Consider the following 23,993-nt stretch of genomic DNA (forward strand, 5'->3'; position numbering starts at 1 on the left):
GCCAATTTTTGTCATCTCTATTTTCCCACAATTTTTAAAAATTAATGTAACATGCCAAAAACCACCAAATAGTACATCTTATTTTTTTTTAAGATTTTATTTATTTATTTGACAGCACACAAGTAGGGGGAGCAGCAGGGGAACCCAGGACCCTGGGATCATGACTTGAGCTGAAGGCAGACACTTAACCGACTGAGCCACCCAGGCGCCCCACTATGTGGCTTTTTGTAAAAAGACTGAAGACCCTCTCTCAGAATTTCCAGAAACCCTAGTAATAAAAGTAAGGTGCAGAACGGTGTGTCTGAGACGTTACTTAGTATGGAAAAAATATATATTTGTTCTCTGTGCATTAATAACCTCACCTGACAAGCAATGCCATGGTTATCCTGGTAGGAGTGGTAGATAAGATATGTTCATTTATACAGCGAAAGGACTTTGTGGGTGTGATTAAGTTGAGGACCTTGAGACGGGGAGCTTATTCTGGATGACCCGAGTGGGCCCAGTGTAATCACAGGGTTCTTTAAAGGGAAGAGGGAGGCAAGGACTTCAGAGGAGGGAGGGGGGAGCAGGAGGAGGAAAGGCACGTGATGGGCTGTATGCTAAGGAATGCTGGCAGCACCTCTAGAAGCTGGAAAGGCAGGGAACAGATTCTCGCCCCACCCGGAGCCTCTACAGGAACCAGCCCTGCTGACACCTTGATTTTAGCCCGGTAAGACTCTGGACTTCCGACCTCCGGAGCTGTAAGAGAAGAATTTTGTGTCTGAAGCCACTAAGCTTGTGGTGACACAATTCCCCCTCTAAAATGTACTATTTGGGGGGCGCGTGGGTGGCTCAGTCGTTGGGTGTCTGCCTTCGGCTCAGGTCCTGATCCCAGGGTCCTGGGATCGAGCCCCGCATCAGGCTCCCTGCTAAACAGGGAGCCTGCTTCTCCCTCTCCTATTCCCCCTGCTTGTGTGTGCGCACTTGCTCGCTCTCTGTCAAATAAATAAAATATTTAAAGAAAAAATTTTTAAGCCACATAGTACTCCACAGGGGGACATCCAGGACTTTTTCAACCAACCCCTTATTGGACAGGTGTTTGTAGTATTTCTGCCCCTTTACCATTACAGTGATGTAGTGAGTGGCCTTGTGCACTGTCACCCTCCCCCCAGGTCATGCTGACCCATGAGTGTAGGACACACTCCCGGAGATGAAATTGCTAGTCAAAGAGTATGTGCCCCTGTTGTTGCAATAGATACTGACAACTTGCCCCCATAGAAGTCTCTGTTCCCGGCAGTGATGGATGCGACCGCTTGTTTCAGTGAGGGAAGCATCTGTGGATTCCACAAGAGCCAGAGTCGAGAGTGGACCCTGAATTTTGGTGTAGGAGGGGCTGTATAAACTTCACACACGATTGAGAGAACCACGATCATCAATCCTGGACAAGGAAGGGGAGGGGGTCTGATGGAAAGACTAAAACAGCCCAAACCCTCCCTGGGCACTGCTCCGACTTGGAAGAAGAGGCGTTCCAAGCCGATACTACCCCACCTCGAGCAGCTTCAAGGTTCTGGAAACCTCTGGGTGGCAGACGGCTCGGGCTGAGGATCCTGGGCTATTGAAATCCGAGTGAAAAGGGGGTGACCCCGCAGTTTCACCTCTAGGCAGGTACCCAGAAAAATTGAAGCTAGGTCCTCAAATACCTGCACACGAAGGTTCACAGCAGCACTGTTCCCAATGGCCAACAGGTGGAGACATCCCAAATGCCCGTCAACAGATGGATGGGAAACCAAATGTGATCTATTCACACAGTGGAATGTTATCCACGAGAAAAGGAGGGAAGCATGCACACACACTACAAGAGGAATGAACCCCGAAAGAGTGAAAGAAGCCAGACACGAAAGGCTGCAGAGTGTAGGATTCCATCTATAGGAACTGTTCAGAGCAGGCAAACCCGTGGAGACAGAAGAGAGATCAGTGGTTGCCAGGGCCTGGGGGAAGGAGGTGACAGGGAGTGACCACTTAATGGGTTCAAGGTTACCCTTTGGCATGATAAAAAAAAAAATGGAAATAGGGGTGATGGTTGCACAATACTATGAATGTACTAAATGCCACTGAACTGCACACTTTAAAATGGTTAAAATGAGGGGCGCCTAGGTGGCTCAGTCGGTTAAGCATCTAACTCTTGGTTTTGGCTCAGGTCATGATCTCAGGGTCGTGAGATAGAGCTCCATGTGGGGCTCCGTGCTCAGTGGGGAGTCTGCTTGAGATTCTCTCCCTGTCCCTCTGCCCTTCCCCTCTCTCTCCCTCCCTCTAAAACTAAAAAATATAATGAATATAATATAAAATATGGTTAAAGTGATCAATTTTATGTGTTAGTTTTACCACAATTAAAAAAAAACTTTAAAATTTTTATAGAAAAAAAAATGTTTCCATTTCCCAGCTCTTAGGGGCAGAATTTTTAGGAACCAATTAAATTCATGAAGTGAAGGATGGGTGAATTTTAAAGAAAAAAATAATGTCTTAACTTTTTAAAAAGATTTTATTTATTTGTTAAAGAGAGCACACAAGCAGGGGGAGCAGCAGACAGAGGGAGAAGCAGGCTTCCCGCCGAGCAGGGAACCCAAGGCGGGGCTCGATCCCAGGACCCCGGGATCATGACCTGAGCTGAAGGCAGCCGCTTAACCAGCTGAGCCACCGAGGCGTCCCCTATCCTAACTTTTAAAGAAAACAGTTATTTAATGCCCCCCGTTAAAGCACAATAAGGCAGACTTTCTTCAAGGGGAGGGGCCGTTCAATAGAACTACAGCAATGGGATCTTGTGGGGACTGGCAGGGGATTAGACTCAGCTCTGAACACAGCAGGGGCAAGTGAGACTTTATAACCAAGGAGCGGGGCGGGGGGGCAGCAGGAGGGACTTTACTAAGAGGTAACGTCAGGGGTAAGGGGGATCCTGGCTAACCTGACCTGACAACATTCTTGCTGAGGGCAGGCCAGGGTGATCAGACATCACCCAGAGAGTGGGGGGTGGAGGGTGGGGGGTGGAGGATGAGTACCTAGTACTCCAGGTCTCTGTTCAGATGTCTCCTCCTCCAGGAAGCCTTCCCTGCCCCTCAGGCTGAGTGAGGCACCCCTTTGGGCTCTCCCGGCCCCCTGGGCTCCTGATCAGACGTGGAGAGCAAGCAGCTATGAAAGGTGGGTTAACTTTCCAGTTAAACTGACTTAGGAGGATACTTGCCAAAACTGGGCAAAACAGACATGAACACAGAAGTCCAAAACTCAGGCTTCGTAGGAAGAGTGCACGGGGAGCCTAGGTCGAGTCCAGCCAATGAGAGAATCTCCATCAGTATATAAAAATGTGATGGTGAAGATGCTTCAGGCACCAAGAGCAGAGAGCGCCCTCTCTCTCCGACACTCCCCAGGCTGGAATTAAAAACAAGAAACCAAACTGTCTGTTTCTATTCCAGGCACCGTGTGTGGAGTTCAGCCCTGCTACTCTGCTGTTTGTTCCGTTTTCCACCATATAGTGGCATCATCCTCAGGCTGGCGCCACGACGGCTGCTGCATTCCGGCCATTGCAACCAGACCCAGACCTGGAAAAACAGACCACCTTGTGCTGGGTGAACTTTCCCAGCAGCCTTCTCTCGGCTGTCATTGGCCGGCATCGCCCACTGCTCAACCAATCCCTAGCCAAAAGAAGGAGACTGCCAGGGAGGCTTTTGGACCAATCAGGACCTGTCCTCTGGGGCTGGAGAAAAACCCAGAGGAAGGCTGCCCAACGGATGACAGAAGTCTGGACCTCTGGTATTTATTAGCAGTGCCTCTCTCTGGGTAGTTGGAAGGTGGGTGAATTTTACTCTCTTCTTTTTGAGATCATCCTGTCTAAATTTCCTGATGAATGATGATTCCTAATGAATCAAAGTCATTATTTGAGACAGAGACAGACAGAAAGAGAGAGAAGCTTCAGCACCCGGAAAATTCAGAATAACTGGGTTTGCTTTATACGCTGCCTAGCACTGCTTACAGAGCCTTTGCTTCAGGGGGTTAGTGGTGATAATGCATCAGAATCCCTCTGACCCCCTAAACTCCACTCCTGCTGCACAACCAAATTCCTACCAGAATGAGGCTGGTTTGGGCAATTTTGTTGCTGCCCAAACTTGGAACTGTCTCCCCTAGGTGGCTCCACTTGGAAACAATGGCTGGGTTTGCAACAATCTCTCTCTCTCTCTCTCTCAAGCAGATAGAGGAAATTTCCAAACTACAGCCAGAAGGACTGAAGGTAAATCCCTGTGAACACTACAGTAAACATCGTACAAAACCTTACAGACATTAGGGACTTTTCAGGAGGTGGGGGATCAGTAACCCCTCCGGAGAAAATGCACTTCCCTTGAGCAGGGTGCCAGAGGGGCAGGGAGAATTCAGGAGGTACCTCAGGTCCAAAGACAAAGTCAGCGCTACCACCAGGAGACAGCTGTTGGGGCATGACCATCTCCTTACCCCTCCCAGCAGCCCCGTGAGGTGGGGATGCTTGTCCCCATTCTCCAGAGGAGAGATGAAGTCATTTGCTACCAAGATCCCACAGCCAAGTGGTAGCACAGGCAGGCTAAGAGTCAGGCTCAACCAGCTCACCGCACGGCTGGGCCGGGCTCTGCAATTGTTCCGCCCACCTGGGCCACGTCACCCCACCCCAAGGCAGATCAAAGTCAAGACTTCTATCTCACTCCAACCTGGGGACCCTGGTAAATGCCATCACCTCTGGCAATCTGGTGACATACCCAGGCAAACTGTTACTGACTTATGGCACCCCAACCTAGCATTCTTCCCATAGACCCGGAAACCTCCCACAGTGCTGCCCGCTTCAGATCCGTAGACAAGCGCTGTCCAACAGAGATTTCCGTGATGGTGAAGGAAATGTTCTGTAGCTGCGCTATCAAATGTGATAGCCACATGGGATAATTGATCACTTGAAAGCGACCAGGTCGAGAAACTAATTTTGAAGGCACTGAATTTTAATTAATTTAAGGGTCTACTTCAGTCACCTTAGGTGACTACTGTCTATAGTATTAGCACAACCCTGGACCCGCCATCACCTAGACCCTGTCCCAACAGAGCTCAAAATTCCAATTAATCCCTCCTTCTTCCCCAGCCTCACCCCCTCCTACCCAGTCCCCCCTCGGCCAGGATTTTTAGCCTCCAAGCCTTGCATGTGCTATTTACGATGCTTGGCAAACCTCATCCCCCGCCCCCACACCCCACCATCTCTCTCATTGCTACTCCTACTCCAGGTCTCTGTTCAGATGTCTCCTCCTCCAGGAAGCCTTCCCTGCCCCTCAGGCTGAGTGAGGCACCCCTTTGGGCTCTCCCGGCCCCCTGGGCTCCTCCATCCCACTGCTGATCACTGTGGATCATTGCCCTGGGGAATCAGTCTGCTCCCCCCAACACAGACACAGAACTGTGAGACCCGCTGTGGACTGAGGACAAAGCAAGAACTATCTCAATCACCACTGTGTCTGCAGCATCGTCCAGCACAGCGCTGAGCATAGGGAGTGTTGTTGGAGTGAATGAATGAATGAATGAATGGTGGATGCTTTTGAAAAACTGTGCTAAAAGCTTTAGAGTGAGCCAGCCACAGGTCAAGTCCCATCTCCACCTACTGGTAGACTTGCCTCCTTCCTCGAGCCTCTGTTTCCTCATCTGTGAACTGGACGCAGTTATGTGTGGGTGGATGTTGGATGAAGCAGTTGTGTTGGGCCTCCCTGTGGGGACCTGCCTGGCCCAGGGGGATGGCTCAAGCAGAGACTGCCACGACTCCCTCCCGTTGTGATTACTGCTATTGTTCCTGACAGTCACACTGGGTGGGAAGAAGAAGTTGAAGGGGATTAGGGAGGAGTTGGGGGGGGCGGCGGGGGGGGGGGGGAAAGCCCCAGAAGGTCCCCAGTCACCCTGGAAAACTGGTTCAACCAGTGTCTGCGCCCATCCCAGAGAGCACAGGTGAAGCCTCTGAAGGCTGTGGAAAGGGGGTGCTGGGGATCAGCCAGCCTCAGCCACATCTAGAAGGCACCCCCAGGACCCCCACTGAGCTGGCCTACTTCCGACAGCCAGGGCCCGGCCCTCCAGCCCCACTGGTGTCCGCAGTGGCCCCTTGGCATCTCCACGGGACACCAAGATGGAGATTCCCGAGAAGGCCCAGTGCCACTTCTCAAAGGGCCTCCTGCTCCTCAGGTAAGGGGGAGCACCCCAGGGCTGAGGGGGGAAGGTGGGACTCAGCCCAGGGGTTGAGGTCTCCTCTCGGAAGAAAGGAAAGATTGCCAGGGAAGATGAAATTATTAGAGTAAGATGGGGGGGGCTGATTTGAGCTGTAGAATCACAGCCCCATAGCCAGTTATACCTATGGAATTTTAGATATACCATATATAATTGGTACTGTAGCACAAATAATATATATATCTGTAAGTATTGGTTAGATGGATGAACGAATAAATTCAGAGAGTCCAACTGTTTAGAGGCAGACCACACATCGTCTCAGGGCAGAGAAATCTGCTGGACTAATGGGATGAGAAATCTGTGGCTTTCCTATCTGGGTTCCCACTCCTGAACCCAGGGCAGACATCACTCATCCATCCCAGCCCTGTTGCCGATGAACAGCGCTCAGAGTCCTTGTCCCCAGATGAGGACATAAAGGGAAGAAAATGCTTTGGTCCCTGCCCAACACTTCTGATCTCAGGCCACCCCTGTAACTCCCCACAGCCTCAATTCTGGCTCTCTGGATCCCCCAAAGCTCCGGGCTGCCCTCCACATCCAGAAGGTCCCAGAGCATCCTCAAAAGGACCAGAACCTTCTCCCGTCCGTCCAGGGCATCCCAGGCAACTTTCAGGACTTCAGCTGGTACCCGGGGGAGGATGCCAATGGCGGCACGATGTTATTCACCTCCTTCCCTGACCTCCAGCGGCCCCAGAGGGACGGCAGCGCCATGGGGCAACGTGACATCGTTGGCTTCCCCAATGGGTCCACGCTGCTGTACCGCATCCAGCCCACAGACAGCGGCACCTACCAGGTAGCTGTCACCATCAATCCTGACTGGACCACGAGGGCCAAGACCGAGGTCCAGGTGGACGGTGAGTGTTACGCCGCTGAGGGAGAAAGTGGGTAGGCTCATGCATGCACCCCGACACCTGCCATGGGTCAGGACCACTGCCCTATATTAACTCATTTGTATCTTTAAAAAACAAAACAAGCAAGCAAACAAAAAAGTATGGGGGGCGCCTGGCTGGCTCAGTCGGAAGAGCATGCGACTCTTGGTCTCGGGGTCGTGAGTTTGAACTCCACATTGGGTACAGAGCTTACTTAAAAATAAATAAATAAACTTTAAAATTAAATGAGGGGTACCTGGGTGGCTCAGTCAGTTAAGTGTCTGACTTCAGCTCAGGTCATGATCTTGGGGTCCTGGGATGGAGTCCTGTGTCAGGCTCCCTGCTCAGCGGGGAGCCTGCTTCTCCCTCTGCCCCTCCCCCCACCTGTGCGTGTGTGTGTGCGCATGGACACACACACTCTCTCTCTCTCTCAAATAAATAAAATCTTTAAAATTAAATTTTAAAACCCTATGAAATGTGATATGCCATTTACATCTCAATAGAGCTGGGGGAATAAAATAACTTCTCAACCCTCCCAGGCAGACTTGGTCATTAACCATCCATGTCCCCAGAGGACTCTGATCCTCCCATTACCTCTGTGATTTTCATAATGTGCTCTGATGCGTCACATTCCAAACATGTCTCACTGGGAGAGTAATTCTTCAAGGTTAGAGAGTGAAAACATACTTGTCCTTTTATCATCCAGCATCTACCACGGCGGGGAGTGGAGGGACACTCAGTTAATGTTTGTTGAATAAAGAAATAAATGAAAACTTTCTCTCTTTTTTTGAAGAGAGAGAGTTGGTGGGGGAGCCAGAGGGAGAGAGAAAATCTCAAGCAGAATGTGGAGACTGACTTGGGCTCGATCTCATGACCCTAAGATTATGACCTGAGCCGAAATCAAGAGTCAGACGCTTAACTGACCGAGCCACCCAGGCACCCCTGAATGAAAACTCTCAAAACCCAAAACTCCATGAGGCAGGCCCCATTATTGTCTTCATTTTACAGTTAGGGAAACTAAGGCACAGAACATGGTATGGCTGGGATTTGATCCCACGAAGTCACAATACCAGAGCCTGGGAGCTTAACTACTTCCTCTCAAAGCAGAGAAAGAAGGAAAAAAAGTCTCCTTGCCTTCATTCATATGTGGGATGCCAATAACGAGCATGTAAATAATAAATTAAGATCATATTTCAGAGACATTAACAATAATAGTTATTGCTAACATTATTTGGTGTTTATTACATGCCTACTGTATGTATAACTCATTTACTCCTCACTGCTGCCCTGTGAGGTGGGTAATATTATTGGACTCATTTTACAGATGAGGAAACTGAGGCACAGAGAGCTTATAATTTCCCCAGTTAAAAAAAATTAAACAGGATGATGTGATATGGGATGGGAGGTCATCAAGAAGGAGTGACATTTGAACAGAGGAAAGGAAGGGAGCCCGGAAGATTTCTAAGAGACAGAGTTCCTAGCAGAGGGAACCGCAAGTGCAAAGGCCCTGAGGTAAGACTAGCTTAGTGTGTTCAAGGCATATAGACAGAAGGATGCCATGGCTATAAAGCAGAGAGCAAGTTGGGTGTTAGGCGTTGAGGTCTGAGAGGCACACAGGGGCCGGGCTTGTTGGCTGTGGGGAGCTTGAAAGAAGCCACTAGAGGGTTTGAAACAGAAGAGTGATCTGATTCACAGTTTAACCCAGCCATGGTTAAGTGTGGGCTGAATTTCCATTCTATCCAGAAAGAAGCTGAGGCTCGGGTGGTTTAAGGCATGCCCCGAATATTGGGCATCCAGCCATCCAATCAGCAACAGCATTGGGATTCGAATGCAGGGCTGCCTGAATGAGACACAGAGCTGCCTCTGCAGATGCTGAGCTGCTCATTCACTTGTTCCTTCAGCAAAGCTTCCCCCAGTGCCTCTTTCTCAAGGCTGCCTCTGCGTCCAGACTGTACTGGGCAGTGCTGGGGACACAGTGCAGACTGAGGCTGCCCTGGCCCTGCCCTTCCAGGGCTCACAGCCCAGCGGGGGAGACTGATATTAACTAATAATCACATACACAAAATAGATCATTATGCACAGTGCAGGGACCATGAAGGAAAGGCACATACGGGGATGATGAGAGTGTAAATTGGGGGGCATAAGGGAGGTTGCCGTGGGAAGGTGATCCTTCAACAAAGCTTGAATGATGACTAGCAGTCCTAAGGAGAGGGGAAAGGAGCTTTGGGAGTTGTTTGGGCAGAGGACTTGGTCTGTGCAAAGGGCCTGTGGCAGGAAGCTGTAGGGCTCATGAACTGAGCTAGCAGGAGGCCAGCATGACTGAGGCAAAAGAACAGGAAGGGCATCCTCAGAGGCCAGAGCAGCAGGATGTATTCAAGCCAAGGCTCAGGTTGTAAGGACAGAAGCTCTCGGCAACTGACTCACAATGTAGGGAGCCTTGTAGGACCCCAGGGTAGCCCCTGGGATGTTGGCTCCAGGAGCCCTGGGTTCACAGCTGTCTCCTCCAAGCCTAGAATAGGGACAGACACACTGTTGCATAAATGAATGGGTGGGGAGCCCTTCAGAGCTGATGGGAAATAGAAGTTGTCAGAAAGGCAAGTGCCCCCTCCTCCTCCAGAGGGCGCCACCTCTGGCCTCATCTCGGCTCTCCGACTCCATTCTCCTCTTCATGACCAGGGATTCCTGCCAGGCCTGAACTGGGTGTCAGCCCAGGCTTCTTGGCATATTCTGAATCTCCTCTTTCAAAATGCAGAGACAGAAAGAAAGACAGCTGGAGAGACAGACAGACAGACCAAGATAGAATCTCGTTGGTCTGGGGCGCCAAAGTGGCTCAGTCAGTTGAGCGTTCGACTCTTGGTTTCAGCTCAGGTCATAATCTCGGGGTTGTGGGATTGAGCCCCCTGCATAGGGCTCCAGGCTCGGCGGGGAGTCTACTTGTCCCTCTCTCTCTGCTCCCTGCCCCCCGCCCCGCGCTCGTGCTCTCTCTCAAGTAAATGAATAAATAAAATCTTTAATAATAATAATAATAATAATAATAATAATAATCTGGTTAGTCCAACCTGGCCTGTGGTTTCCTTCGCCTTGAGTGAAGGGTCCACCCCTTGTCCAAGGGGGTGGGATCACGTAGGTCAAACAAGATGGGGAGCCATATGCCGGGGATCAGGGCAGGGAAGATGAGCAAGGACTCAACACCTGCTCTCCTCATAATAATCATAACATATATATCTATTATGGTTTTGTTCACCACTGAACCCCCAGTGCAGAGCGGTGCTTAGCACACATTAGGTACTCCATAAATACTTGTAATTCCTTCTCCCATCTGTGAGCACTTACTGTATGCCAGGCACCTCCAAGCCAAGCACTTTGCTGACCTCACTTCATTGCATTCCCACAAGACCCCCATCAGGCCCTGGGATGATCCCCATTTTAGAGAGGGGCAAACAAACAGAGACCCAGAGGGCCCACCACCACGCAGCTGGGGAAGGCAGGAACCGAGGCCCCCGCTGGGTCTGAGTCCATGTCCCTGGCCCTCTGCCACCTGGCTTTTTCCCAGCCCCAGTGGAATCCACTCCCTCATGGGAAATGCCTTGGCTTCCCAAAGGCTGAACACAGGGAGCAGGGAAGCAAAATGATTCAGCAAAAGGAAGAGCAAAGGAAAAGGCGGAGGGGATGAGGCATAGGGTTGGGCACGTCCTCATGTCAGGTTGGGTCACCTCAGCAGCCAGGGCATTTCTATTTGAGGACAGCTTTGGCCCCAAATCCAGCCCCTGGCAGTGGGGAGGCAAGGGGGTGGGGATGGACTTGGCTGGGAGCTCTTCCTGTGTCCCGAGTAATTCCCACGCTTTACCTGTCTCAATCATGAAGGGATTTGGTATGCCTTTAGTGGCTGCAACAGAAGCCAACCCCAGCAGGCATGTACAGAAAAGGGCTTAATGAAGGGTATCACAGGCTCGCAGGACCCCAAGGAGGCTGGGAACCAGAAACAAGATGCAAACTACTTGCAGAATTCTCCTGCCAAAGCCAGCATTGCCCAAATGTCAGCCCTGGGTCCAGAACACCTGCCTGGGCACTGGGAAGCTACATTCATTCAACAAACATCTCTTGAGCACTCCTGTGTGCCAGGCACTGAGTGTACAGAAGGAACAGACAGAGATCTCTGCCCTCCCTCGTGGAGTTTATCTGTTGGTGGGCATGTCCCTGACTGGGGACCTGGGTCACATGACACTGCCCCATGGAAAAAGAAGCTAAGAAAGCCAGTCTCTGGCAGAACTCCCAAAGGGGAGGATTCACAGCTCAGGGCAGAAAACACAAGAAAGGCCCAGGACACATAGGTCCCCTGTGTACCGATGAGGAAACAGAGGCTCAGAGAGGTCCCACAGCCAGTAAGCAGCCCAAACCAGGCTTGGAAGCCAGAGCGGGATCACGGTCATTGACAGCTGGTGTCTGTTCTCCTGTAAATCCAGTGGTGGAGACTTGGGGGCCTTCAAGCAACCCTGTGTGGGTTCCCCAAAGCCTTCTGGGCCCTCTGACACCCAAGGCAGTTAATTACAAGCCCAGCACCCCTTTACTGAATATGTGCAGAGTGCTTCACACACATTTCTCCTTTGTGTCCTCCCTGCCATGGCAAGATGATCCCTGTTACACAGTTGGAGAAACTGAGGCACAGGGAGTTTAAGTAACTGGCCCAGGTCACTCAGCTAAGGGGCAACAGGTGCAGGACTTGAACTCTGGCCTGTGGGCTCCAGAGCCCACACTTTTAGGACTTTATTCTGCCTCATCATTAACAACCACTAACTGGCTGGTGTCATGGGTTTATGTGACCTTTAGTCAAATGGCCAAACCTTTCAGAGCCTCTGTTCCCCCCAAATATCTGTAAGATGGGGGCAATCATACCTCCCACCATGGATCGTTGTGAGGACTGGCTGGCAAATCCATGTGAAGCTGTGGAAATCAACCACGTCCAGCCAATGAGAAAAGCAAAGGCCATTTACTCAGAGGTTGCTGGAGTAAGGGAGTCAGCCCCTGTCACTTGCATCTGGGCAGAGATTCAAAGGCAGGCAGAAGGATGGGAAAGCTTCAGAGTGGAAAAAAGAGAAGGCTTCAGCTGTGCCCTGATTGGAGGTTGTCGGCACAGGGAAGCTGGAGGCGACTGGTTAGGGTGCATGTTTGGCTTTCTTAGGAGCTGGTCCTAAGTTAGAAGCAGGGACAAGAATCAGGGAAGCTGTTGGTTATTAATCAAGTCCTGGCCATTTAGGGTCAGTCCTTACAGAAGTTACCGTTTGTCTTCCTGGATTGTCACTGGAGATAGCAATCTGGCTTCCTGCAAGTCTGACTCAAAGCAGGTTGGCGTCATGGGCTGTTTGTAAGACGGTTGGTCTTCTAGGCAGGTTGGTCTTCACTGCAGGTTGTGGATTGGAATTCTATTTTTATATACAGTCTGACCATTGTCCACTTTTATAATGGTCTCTCAAAGCACTTTTTCAGATGTGCTTGTATCTACTCAAAAATACACATGGATAAATCTGACCCACAGAAGAAGACCCAGATGATTCTTTGTTGGTAGAACTGAGGATAGATGATCCCAGTGCCCAGTAAAGAGAAAAGCCAAAAAGAAAACTTTCAGCCCTGAAAGAAAAAACAGAATATGGGGCTCTGTTCTAGTTACTTCTTGGTGCAGAACAAATTCAGTGGTATAGACCAGCAACCATTTTATTATGTTCATGATTTCTGGGATCAGGAATTCAGACAGGGCACAAGACAGATGGCTTGTCTACTTCATGATGTCTGGGGCTTCAGATGAGAAGACTCAAAAGGCTGAGACTGGCTCAAATGCTGGAGGCTGGAATCATTCAGAGGTGTCTTCACTCAGATATGTGGAGGCTTGCCCTGGCTGTCAGCTGGAAACTTAGCTGGGGCTATCCACCAGATCTTTGTCAGGTGCTCTTGCCAATGTGACTGCTTGGGCTTCCTCACAACATGGAGACTGGATTCTTGGGGAGGGCCAAGTGGAGAGCACGTGTTCCAAAAGACCAAGGTAGAAACTCCATGGCTTCTTCTGACCTAGCCTTGGAAGTCACAGAGCATCACTTACATTGTATTCTTTTGATTACAACTAAGCCACTAAGATTAGTCAAAATTCAAGGGAGGGGTAATTAGATCCTTCTACTAGATAAGAGAATGGCAAGATCATATCACAGAAGAGATCCTGTCGCAATCGACTTTGAAAAAGACAGTGATTCACAGGCTCCCTCTTTTCAAGTTCACTGTCTATGATAAAAGGCAGAAAATATAACAGGCTCTAAAAAGAGGACACTTAATCATGTGATTCAGGCAGGGTTCTTGCTATAGCAACAGAAACTGCTTCTCGCTGATTTAAGCAGAAAAGAAATTGATTCAAGGATCCTGAACAGCCCAGAGATTCTCCAGGATAGCAGGGAACCAAGCTTGGGCGGTGTTGTGTGTTGAATGTTGTCCCCTCAAAAAAAGACACTGAGTCCGAACCCTCAGTACATCAGAATATAACGTTACTTAGAAATAGCATCTTCATAGAGGAAATCAAGTTAAAATGAGATCACTAGGCTCAACTCTCATCCAATATGACTGGTATCCTTATAAAATGGGGAAATTCAGACACAGAATGTTGTATGTAAACTTGCCTGGGGTTCCAATGTTAGCAGCGATGTTCAACACCATGCTCTAAAGGCACCTTTGAACGAGCTAGAAGGCTGCAAAGGAGGCTGGGAAATGTCTTTATTTCTGCCCAGCTCAAGTTCAGGGAGACATGATTAATGCCTTCAAGGTAGCAAGATGGACGGCATGGTTCCCAAGCCTCTAGCTTCCAGCTTCCAGAACAAGAGATCCCTTCTCCTACGCGCTTTGAACCACACCCCTTCACTTCACTCTGATTGGACCAACCTGAACGAATCAGGAAGGCCAAAGGAATGCAGCATGCTGATTGGCTTAGGTCTGAAAGGCGGCCCTTCCTGATGCAGTCAGTGTGACAAGGGAATAAGCTAAGGGAGCTCACCCCGGAGCTGAAGGCGGGATCCAGCCCTCCTGAAAGTCTGGAGGCTTCACAATGGTGGAGGGATGGACGGAGCTGAGGAGACACCTACATGTCTGTAGCTGAGGCACAGGGGTGCAGAAGCACCTGGCTCCTGGGATCCCAAACAGACCAGGTTTGGCCATTTTGCAGACAAAATCCAAAGGCAGAGAGAGGAGGGGTGGTGAATCAAGAAAGGGATTGAAGTGAAGCCAACCCTGGGAAGACAGCGGACTAGCATCCCAAAGACTGCCTCCAAAGTGCTGAAAGTACTTCTAGGTTTATATTAGGAAACTGTGGGACACAGGTCAGTGGATACATGCAGACGGGCAGTAAAGGTCGTCAGGTCAGTCATTGTCTTGGGGTCAGTCGGGAGGGGTCTTGCTGCTCGAGGGGGTAGTTTCGGCTCCCATCACGGGATGCCTTGCACACAGCATCTTTTCCATGAGTTAAGAGACAAGCTGGAAAGAAGAACTTAATAATTAGCAAGTACGGACGGAGGTCAGAATGGAGGTGACTGAGTGCTCTTTTTTTAAAGATTTATTTATTTTTAAGATTTATTTATTTAACCCCCAAGCACGGGGAGGGGCAAAGGGAGAGAGAGAGACTATCAAGCAGACCCCCTGCTGAGCGGGGAGCCTAGCGCAGGGCTCGATCTCATGAGCCTGAGATAGTGACCTGAGTCAAAATCAAGAGTCAATGCTTAACCCACAGAGCCACCCAGGCGCCCCTGAAGTGTTCTTTCATGTCCCGTCGACCAACATGAACCAACTAATTGCATAATTAAGCAAGTAAGCTATGAAGGAAATGCCTATCAGGCACCTCCTTGGCCTGGGATTGTCAGAGAAGGCTTCCCTCCCAGAGGGAGCTGGGAATGAAAAAGTGAGCAGGAGTTATATGTAGTGTGTGGAGAAGAGCATGCCAGGCAGAGGGAACAGCATGGGCAAAGGCTGGGCAGCCCAGAGAGTGAGGAAGAGAGCTGTGGGTGACGGAACTGCATGGGTGGATGGGGCAGCAGGGGCCAGAGTGAGCAGATCCAGGAGAAGGGGCTCTGGATGCTGTAAGAAGACAGGGCAACAGGGTCGGGGTGGGAAGGACAGGAAGTGGGGGCGGGGGGATCCTTGAGTCAGCTGACCTGGCCTCGGCCCCACCCCACCTCCTGAGTCACTCACAGAAGCCACTGAATTTCCACTTGCTGTTGTGGGGATTCAAAAAGGTAGAAGATGGGGGCACCTGGCGGGCTCAGTCGGTAAAGCATGTGACTCTTGATCTCCCGGTCTTGAGTTCAAGCCCCATGGTGGGTGCGAAGCCGACTTAAAAATAAATAAATAATTAAAAGATAGAAGGTGCAAAATTGTTAATTTCCAGTGTCTGGAAGAGGAGCTGCCTTCCGTCCTCTGCCCATGTGCAACCCCTCTGGGCCTTGGTGCGCACATCTGCAAAATGGGCCTGACTTAGCCACCTCCCCAGGCTGTGGGGGCAACGACCACATATGCCCAGGCATGGCCTATCCTCTTCCCCCCAGTGAGAAGAATACATTTTAAAATGGATTTCGGGATGTGCCTGGATGGCTCAGTCGTTAACCGTCTGCCTTCGGCCCAGGTCATGATCCCAGGGTCCTGGGATCGAGCCCCACATCGGGCTCCCTTCTCTGCAGGAAGCCTGCTTCTCCCTCTCCCACTCCCCCTGCTTGTGTTCCCTCTCTCGCTGTCTCTCTGTCAAATAAATAAATAAAATCTTTGAAAATAAATAAATAAAATGAGTTTTGGACACTTTGAACAGATAAACTTTTAGGGAAATGAATGAAATAAGCAAATATTGATTGATTTACACACACACACAAATATATATATGTATACATACGTATATATGGTGACACTCCAGTCCGTTTGGAAATAATGGTCTTCACTCCAGTCATGCAGAGCCTGATACAGTTCCTTCCCATCCTTGAAGGGCTCCTGAGACACAGGCCCCTCTTTTGGAAGCCACACAGAGCAATCATTTGGAGCTCAGGTGGCCCAAGTGTAATCCCAGCACTGCACCTTCTGTGAGCCCTTGGGCAGGTTAGCTCACCTCTCTGTGCCTCAGTTTACTCACCTTAAAATGGCACAGATCCTACTTTGTTGGATAATTGAAAGAACTGTGTGTGTGTGTGTGTGTGTGTGTGTGTGTGTGTGTGTATAAACTCATTCAATCTTCACAACAACCCTACAAGGTAGATACTCTTATTGTCCCCATTTCACAAACGGGAAGAGGCACAGAGAGGTTGAGTAATCTGCTCAAAGACTTGAACCCCCAGCATTCTGACCTCAGAGTCTATGAGCTTACCTGCCAAGAAGGGCTGGGATATAACAGGTGTTCAGCTTGATATTAAAGGCTGGAGGTCCTCATGGTGGGGGTAGGAAGTCAGGTAGGCTTCATCCCAAACCTGACAGGTAGTGTTTCAGAACCCCATGCATCAAGACCGTATGTCCCGCACAAAACAGGGCCCAGAACTGCATTCTTTCCCTTAAAGGATGGAGGTGTCAATCAATTGAGGCGAGAAAAAGCAGGCAGGTGGATTGTGGTGGGGGAGTGGGTCAGGAGGTAGGTTTTAGATGTGCTGAAGATGGTAGGAAATCTTAGGAAAGCAGATTTCGAGGTGGGGTGAGCCGAGGAGTTCCATCCAGGGATATTGAGTTTTATGTGCAGCAGAATCAACTGGACAGTTGGATACTCAGCTCTGAAAAGCAGGAGAAAGCTCTGGGTGGGGGAAAGGAAACTGCACATCAGTGCTCTATGGACAGTCACTGATGCAGGGGTGAGAGGAGTGGGGAGATCCTTCCAGGACATCTCACAGACCTCTCTTTCTCTCTCATACCCCTCAGAAAAGCTGAAGGAGCTGCCCATTACACACCTGCCGCTGAGTGCTGGGATCATGGCTGCCATCATAATTGGGTTCCTTGCTGCTGGGTCCCTCTTTGTCGGGTGCATTGCCCATCTCCTGTCAACAAGAGGCTGGAGGGGCCAGAGCCACAGGTACAGGTGCCCCAGGCCTCTCTCTCCTTCCCTCTTTCTTCTTCCCCACCCCTTAGGTCCCACTGATTGATTCTTCCATGATTCATGTCATCGGACTCATACACAATCTCATCAAATCTTGGAACTCTTGAGGTGAAAACGACCTTTCTATCCTGTATTAGACCGAATTCTGCACTGCAAGAGACAGAAACCCTATCTTTGAACGGGCTTACAAAAAATTAGAAAATTTTTTGGTCCTGCATGAGCTTCAGGTATGGCTGGATCCAGGGACTTGATTTTGTCAAGAGACTCCTCCATACACCTCTCAACTCTGCTTTTCTCTGTGGTGGCTTCATTCTCAGTCAGGACCTCCCCTTGTGGTGTGATAAGATAGCTCCTAGGGGCTCCAGGCTTATATCCCACCAGCTCAGCAGCCACAGAGGGAAGACCACACCTGGCTCCTGACACCTCCAACAAAAACCCCAGGGCTGCTTCCCACTGGCTTAACTCAAATCACATGTCCTTACATGGACCAACCGCTATGGCCAGGTGCTGGAATATCCTGATTGGCCAAACCTGGGCTATTTGCACAGCTCTGGAGTCAGAGAACAACCCAGCCCCACATGACTAAATGGATTCAGGGTGGGGAGGGTTCCCCGCCCACCCCACCCCCAGACCCAAAGGTGGGGGCGCGGGGAACAGACCCTATTGCCAAAGAAGCGGAGTGGATGGTGGGCAGGCAAAGGCATCAGATGGTGCCTACTTCTGTATGGGGGGGAGAGGCAGGGGCCTATTTTTCCAGGAAACAGTCTATTCGTGGAAAATTCCTTCCTCATGAGATCAGCCTCTTCAGAACTTTGTCTCCTGACTTTGGTTCTGAGCTGCTTGCAAATATGTAGTTTTTCTGCTCTCCCTAATCCCTGGGAAATGAAGGCAGCAACCTTTTCTCCTCCACCTCCTCCTTCAGTTTTGCAACTTTTCTATAAGTTTGAAATATTTCCAAAGAGAAATTCCTCTTCCTATTCTCTCCCTTAGGTGCTGTGGTCTCTTGATCTCTTTCTCCCAACACGCTCCCATTTAGGGGTGGAGAACAGCTTTCACTTCCTACTGTGTACCCTAGAGAGCTTGGTGGAAAGGGAGTTGGAGGTGGTGTCTGAGTACAGTGGGTACGGATGCTGTGATTGATTAATCATGTCTGCCACAGTTGTAACAGGGGTATTGGAAGCACCTAAGCCATCCCTGTTAGCCCTCCTTCTTAGCTTGCAGGTGGTATGAAAAGAGGCAATGCTGGTCCATAACCCTCCTGGGGGCTTCCCAGGTGTAGTCTGAAACCAGCCCCCAAACACAGAGGGGAGGGAGAGACCAAGGAAAGAGGCAGGCCCCTCCAGGTTGGCATGTGGCAGTTTCAATAAGCAAAGGGAACTTATATACGAGGCTTGTCTCCGGGGGCAGCAAGATGAATGGATCCCCACACCGACCCTCCAAATCTTACAAGTTTATAAAGAAGCCCCAACTGGGCTCAGCCAGGCACACCATGCAGATGTCCTCAGCATCATACACCATCTCAAGGCCACGTCCTTGGAACAGCCTCTGGGAGCGGAAAAGGCAGGTAGAACCCACACTCCAGGGACAGGGGAGGGGGTGAGAAGCTTCCGAGTGCCCGTGTCTGGCTCATGGGTCAATCAGGGGTCACATCTTTTTCATGCCCGTCCCCCAAAACGATGGGGCAGATTTGGCCCTCGGTGGGTAGTTTGCCGTGGTCTCTGGAGACATGAAATCATTTGCCAAATGGCTTAGAACTGGCCTGTGAGTGGCAGCAGGTCCCTGAGCTGGGAACCCACACCTGAGTGACTTGTAAGCTCCAGAACCAAAACTGGAATCCACTCGTCCAGACCCGCTGGCCGGCTTTCCTTCTGCTACTGCCAGTGATTCTCAGAGAATCTCACAGATCCTCAAAGTGCTGGCAGGGCCAGAGGCAACTTGATGTAGGATTCTGGGCTGTAGTATTAAAAATAAAAATAAAAAAGTAAAAATAAACCAAAAAAACGCAAAGTGAAAATATTTCAATAGATGGAAATGTTTACAAATGAAGGGCCGTGATGCATGCACCTTACCCTCAGATGGTTCAGGAAAACAAAATATGCATGGGAGAAACAGAAGGAGAAAGAGAGCAGACACTGAAGCAAAGGGAATAAAAACAATTGTTTGATATGAGGAAAAATTACACAGATGTTCTTTGTGCCATTTTGCAACTTTTCTGTACGTCTGAAATATTTCTAAAGAGAAATTCCTTTTCCTGTTCTCTTTGTAGCATTCTGACTATGGCAAGAGAATATCTCACTCTGGTTCTAGTCAGACTCTAACGCCCTTCTAACACACGGTACCTTTTCCCAAGAGAAAACTAACAACCCTACCGAGCCACAGATTTAACCCATTGTTTGGCCTTCCTTCATTTTCCCCGTCACTTTCTACTTATGTCCGGTTTCATTACAATATGGCAGCATCCTGCCAATATGGCAGCATCTGACTGTGTCCCGCTTCCGCTCCCACCCCCACAGTCTGTTCCCCATTCAGCAGCCAGAAAGATCCTGTGAAAATCAGTCAGCTTAGGTCCCTCAGAGTCGAGGCCAAAGTCCTCACCATGGACACAAGACGGAGCTTGACCTGCTGCCTCCCTCTGACCTCACCTCCAGCCCCTCTCCCCTTTACACTCTCTGCCCCAGCCATACTCCTCTCTTTGCTGTTCCTGTTCCTGCCCCAGGGCCTTTGCACATGCTGTTAGAGGTCTCTTCCCATGATTTCTGCAAAGCTGGTCTCCTTGCCTGCATCAGGCCTTTGCTCAAGTGTCGCCTTCTCTGTGAGGCACCCCCACACCATCCTACTTCAAATTGCACTCACACACCCCCTCCACCCTCTGCCCCTTTTCATCTTCATTTTCCTATAGGACTTTTCACTCCCTGACATTCTCCTGTCAGTCATCTATTGGATCTCTCTCTCTCTCTCTCTCTCTCCCCTCCCCCCCCCCCCCCCCCCGCTGCTAGAGTGCCCACTCCAGGAGGCCAGGGGTCTTTGTCTGTCTTGTTCCCAGCTGTGTCCCCAGTGGCTTCAACAGGACCCAGCCCATGGTCCATGTTCCGTAAATATGTGTTTAGTGAAATAATGAATTTGCTGCAGTGATGTCAAGTGTACTTTCTAAATAAAGGTATTCAAATGAGCTGAATCAAAGAGAAATATTAAGGAAATCGTGAAACAGGTGGATGGAGCAGAATCATCTAGATGATCTGCCTAAATAGTGACATTGGGGAAACGTTACTCACTGGCATACAGTGGCGGCTGGGGAAACTGAGGAAGGGCTCTGTGGCTGGACATTATGGGAGAAGAGGCGGGGATGGGGCAGGTCTTGTCCTAGCTCACTCTGAATCAGGGATCATCTCTCTCTCTCTGATGGACTGATGGGCTTTCCAGTTTCTCTGAGTCTCTCTCCACCCACCTGAGTGGCTTACTACCCTAATATTGGTTCTCTCCATATGTCCCCAGAATGACACCCACAGAGAAGCCAGAGGTGCACCCCAATCACAATGCCGGTAAGGCAGAGGTCCCTGTGGCTAAAGGCCCTCCTCCAGGCTCCTTCCTCTTTTCCCCACCAGCCACACACACCCTCGCCCTCCCCCACTAGGGGTCTCCCAATCACTTGCCCCACCCAGACCTCTCTGGGGCCCCCCAGACTCAGCCCACAGGCTCTGAGGACAACAGCACTCACGCCAAAACTGCTTTTCCTCCTCTTCTCAGTGCCTGGCACCCCCAGTCCCGGTGGTTCCACTCCCGGGTCCCCACACCCAACTCCTTGCTGGGCTCCCCACCTCCAGGCTGGCCTCCACCCCATCCCCAGGCAGAGTGCTTCTAGAACTCTCACCCTGTCACTCCTCTGCTCAGAGACCCTCCATAGCTCCCCAGGGTCCTGAGGACAAAGTCAGCCTCCTTAATGTGGCTCTCTAGATTCCCATAAACTGGTCCCCACTGTCTTTCCTGGCTTCATTTCCCACATGTAACAATCCCATCCTCAAAAACAAAACAATATAAAATAAACTACATATAATCCAGACAGACCAAATATATCACAGCTCCTCAAACATGGCAGGCTATCTCCTGCCAGCCACTCCCTCCAGCATTTGCATAGTTCTCACTTCTCTTTCCAGTCTCAGATGTCCCCTCCTCCAGGAAGCCCTCCCTGAATCCCCTCCAGGAGCCCTCTGGGCTCCCCCACTCAGCCCTACCCCCTCTGGGTCATCCCTATCTGGGGACAGATCTGTCTCCCCCACGGGACTGTGAGACCTGGGAGGCCGGGGCCAGCGCTGCCTCAGTCTCGGCTGTGTCCCCAACATAGGGCTGGGCAAGGAGAGGGACTTGCACAAATGTTAGCTGAATAAAATGACCACTGACAGCAGGTAGCATGGGCCTGTGGGCCACGCGTCAGCCAGTTCCCCCCTTGCCCTCTGCTTCAGGTGACCAGAACATCTATGAAGTGATGCCGTCTCCGACCCTCCTGGTATCTCCCCCCGGTGACCCGAGGTCCGTGAACACCTCCATGGTGAGTTCCACCCCCTCCCCCAAAGCCCCACCTGCCGCTTCCCCAGGAGTTTGCTGTGGCGCCGGCACCTTGTCCCCACACTGCACGAATGCGACTCACCCTGGGATGCTCCCTACTTTAAAACCACCAGGAAAAGAGACTGGAAGGACACAACATGAGGAGCATTAGTCTCTGGGGCGATGGGGACTTGGGACTGGGAAGCCAGGTCTGTCCTCAGAGCAAAGGTCCAAGGTAGGAGGGTGTCAGGGTGCCGGGGGGCCTGGCTCACCTGTGCTCTTCCCTCACAGCCCCTGCCCCAGCAGCAGCCAGAGCCGGAGAACCACCCCTACCGGGTGTGTGGAGCCGGGATGCGGGAGGGGGTCTCGACGGTGGGGGCAGGGCGGTGGGCATCCTCACCGACGATCCACCCATTCCCTGAGCTGTAGCTCCCACGGAGGCACAGCACAGTCTCTCCCCTCCTGGGGTTGTACCTTCCTCCTCCTTAGAAGGATTCCAAGGCTGCAGGTCCCAGCCCGTCTCCATCCCCTTCTGTCTGCCCCTGGATCTCTGTGTCCATGTGTCTGTCTCTGTTTCTCTGCATTTCTCTACACCGCTCGGGGCATCTCCTGCTCTTGCTGTCATTCTCTGGCTCCCCATGTCCTTTCATCTTTCCCTCTCTCTCTCTGTCTCTTCACCCATCTTTATTTCTTGATGTCTCTCTCACTCTCTCTCCTCCTCTGGGCTCCTGCCTGTCCTCGCTCTCCATTCCCATCGCTCTGTGTCCACCCCTTTCTCTGGCCCTCCCGATCCCTGGTGCTTCCTGCCTCTGCACGCCTCTCTCCTTCCACCATTCTCTCCGGGTGTGTTCTCCACCCCATCCCTCAGCCTCTGCCTGGCTCCCCCGACCCCGACCCCGACCCCGACCCCCACCCACAATCCCTCTCTTCCCCGCCCCCCCCCAGGACTTGCTGAACCCTGCCCCTGCCCCTTACTGCCAACTCATGCCGACCCCCCGAAGAGGCCCCTGGAAGAGCAAAAGCCTCAGCCCTCCCCTGGGGGCCTGGGGCCCACAGAGAAGCCACACCAGAGACCCCACAGCACCAGGCCACCACAGCCAGAGGCCGACAAGGTGGACTCAAATGAAGACTCAGCACAGGATCAGGCATGGGCAAGAGATCATGATGGGCCCAGCGCCTCTCTGACCCTCTGAGTATATAACCCGCCCTCAACTCTGGTCTGTCCAGCAAGCTGGCCTGGGCCTCGTGCCTGGGAAAGGCAGGCTCTTGCCTTCTCCTAACCCAAAGTATGCCCTCACACACACTGGATATTTGGGGGTGAGGAGAGTGGTCTCAGGCCTGCCTCAAGCCAGACCTCACAGGCTCCTACTCGCTGGGCTTCTACCTGTCGGCCCACAATGCCCCACCCCTGCTCCCTGCTTGTCCTTGGAGCCCCTTCCCCTGGGAGTGCAGAGGGACTGTGATTTTAAATAGGAAGGGCAGAGAAGGCCTTGCAGAGAAGGTGATGATGAACAAAGACCTAAAGGCGGAGAAAGAGAGGAAGCCACGCAGGGATCTGGAGGGAGAGCATTCCAGGCAGAGGAAGCAACAAGTGCAAAGGCCCTGAGGCAGGAGTATGCCTGGGGAGTTCAAGGAGCAGCAAGAGGCCAGGGTGGTGGGAGTGGAGGAAGGAAGGGGGAAAGGGTGGGAGGTGAGGTCAGGGAGATGGGGAGCAGCAGATAGTTCAGGGCACAGAATCGCCCCACGTAAGGCACAGCAGACTGTCGCTTTTGCTCTGGGAGCTGAAACTAAAGACAGTGTGGCCGGGGACGCCTGGGTGGCTCAGTCGGTTAAGCGTCTGCCTTCGGCTCAGGTCATGATCGAGCCCCCACATCGGGCTCCCGGCTCAGCGGGGAGTTTGCTTCTCCCTCTGCCTGCCCCGCCCCCCCCACCCCCGCTTGTGCTCTTTCTCTCTCTCTCTCTCTGACAAATAAATTAATAAAATCTTTTTAAAAAGACCATGTGGCAGGCTGAATAAAGCTGTGTATGTGCTAATGCCCTGTGAATGTTACCTTACACGGCAGAAGGGACTGAGCAGGTGTGACTGGTGAAGGATCCTGAGATGGGGAGATTATCCCGGATGACCCCTCTGGGCCTGAAATATAATCACAAGGGCCTTTGTGAAAGGGACCCGGGGGGAGAGAAGCAGCTGTAAGAAAGGAGACAGAGACTGGAGTGATACTGGACTCTAAAGATGGAGGAAGGGCCCCAAAGCCAAGGCCCCA

At 51.2% G+C, this 23,993-nt stretch overlaps 1 protein-coding gene across 1 annotated transcript; it reads left to right on the forward strand.

The window, feature by feature from the left end:
- The first annotated feature begins 3,164 nt into the window (after positions 1–3,164).
- On the forward strand, positions 3,165–22,914 carry CEACAM19 (CEA cell adhesion molecule 19). Its single transcript, XM_027619409.1, is given in 9 exon segments — positions 3,165–3,171; positions 6,724–6,756; positions 6,759–7,091; positions 17,016–17,166; positions 20,187–20,276; positions 20,683–20,729; positions 21,648–21,733; positions 22,021–22,065; positions 22,675–22,914. Coding segments are annotated over 9 exon segments (1,032 nt in total).
- Positions 22,915–23,993: the final 1,079 nt, after the last annotated feature.

This window comes from Zalophus californianus, chromosome 17 (assembly GCF_009762305.2).
Source record: "Zalophus californianus isolate mZalCal1 chromosome 17, mZalCal1.pri.v2, whole genome shotgun sequence".
In the NCBI taxonomy this organism is placed as follows: domain Eukaryota; kingdom Metazoa; phylum Chordata; class Mammalia; order Carnivora; family Otariidae; genus Zalophus; species Zalophus californianus.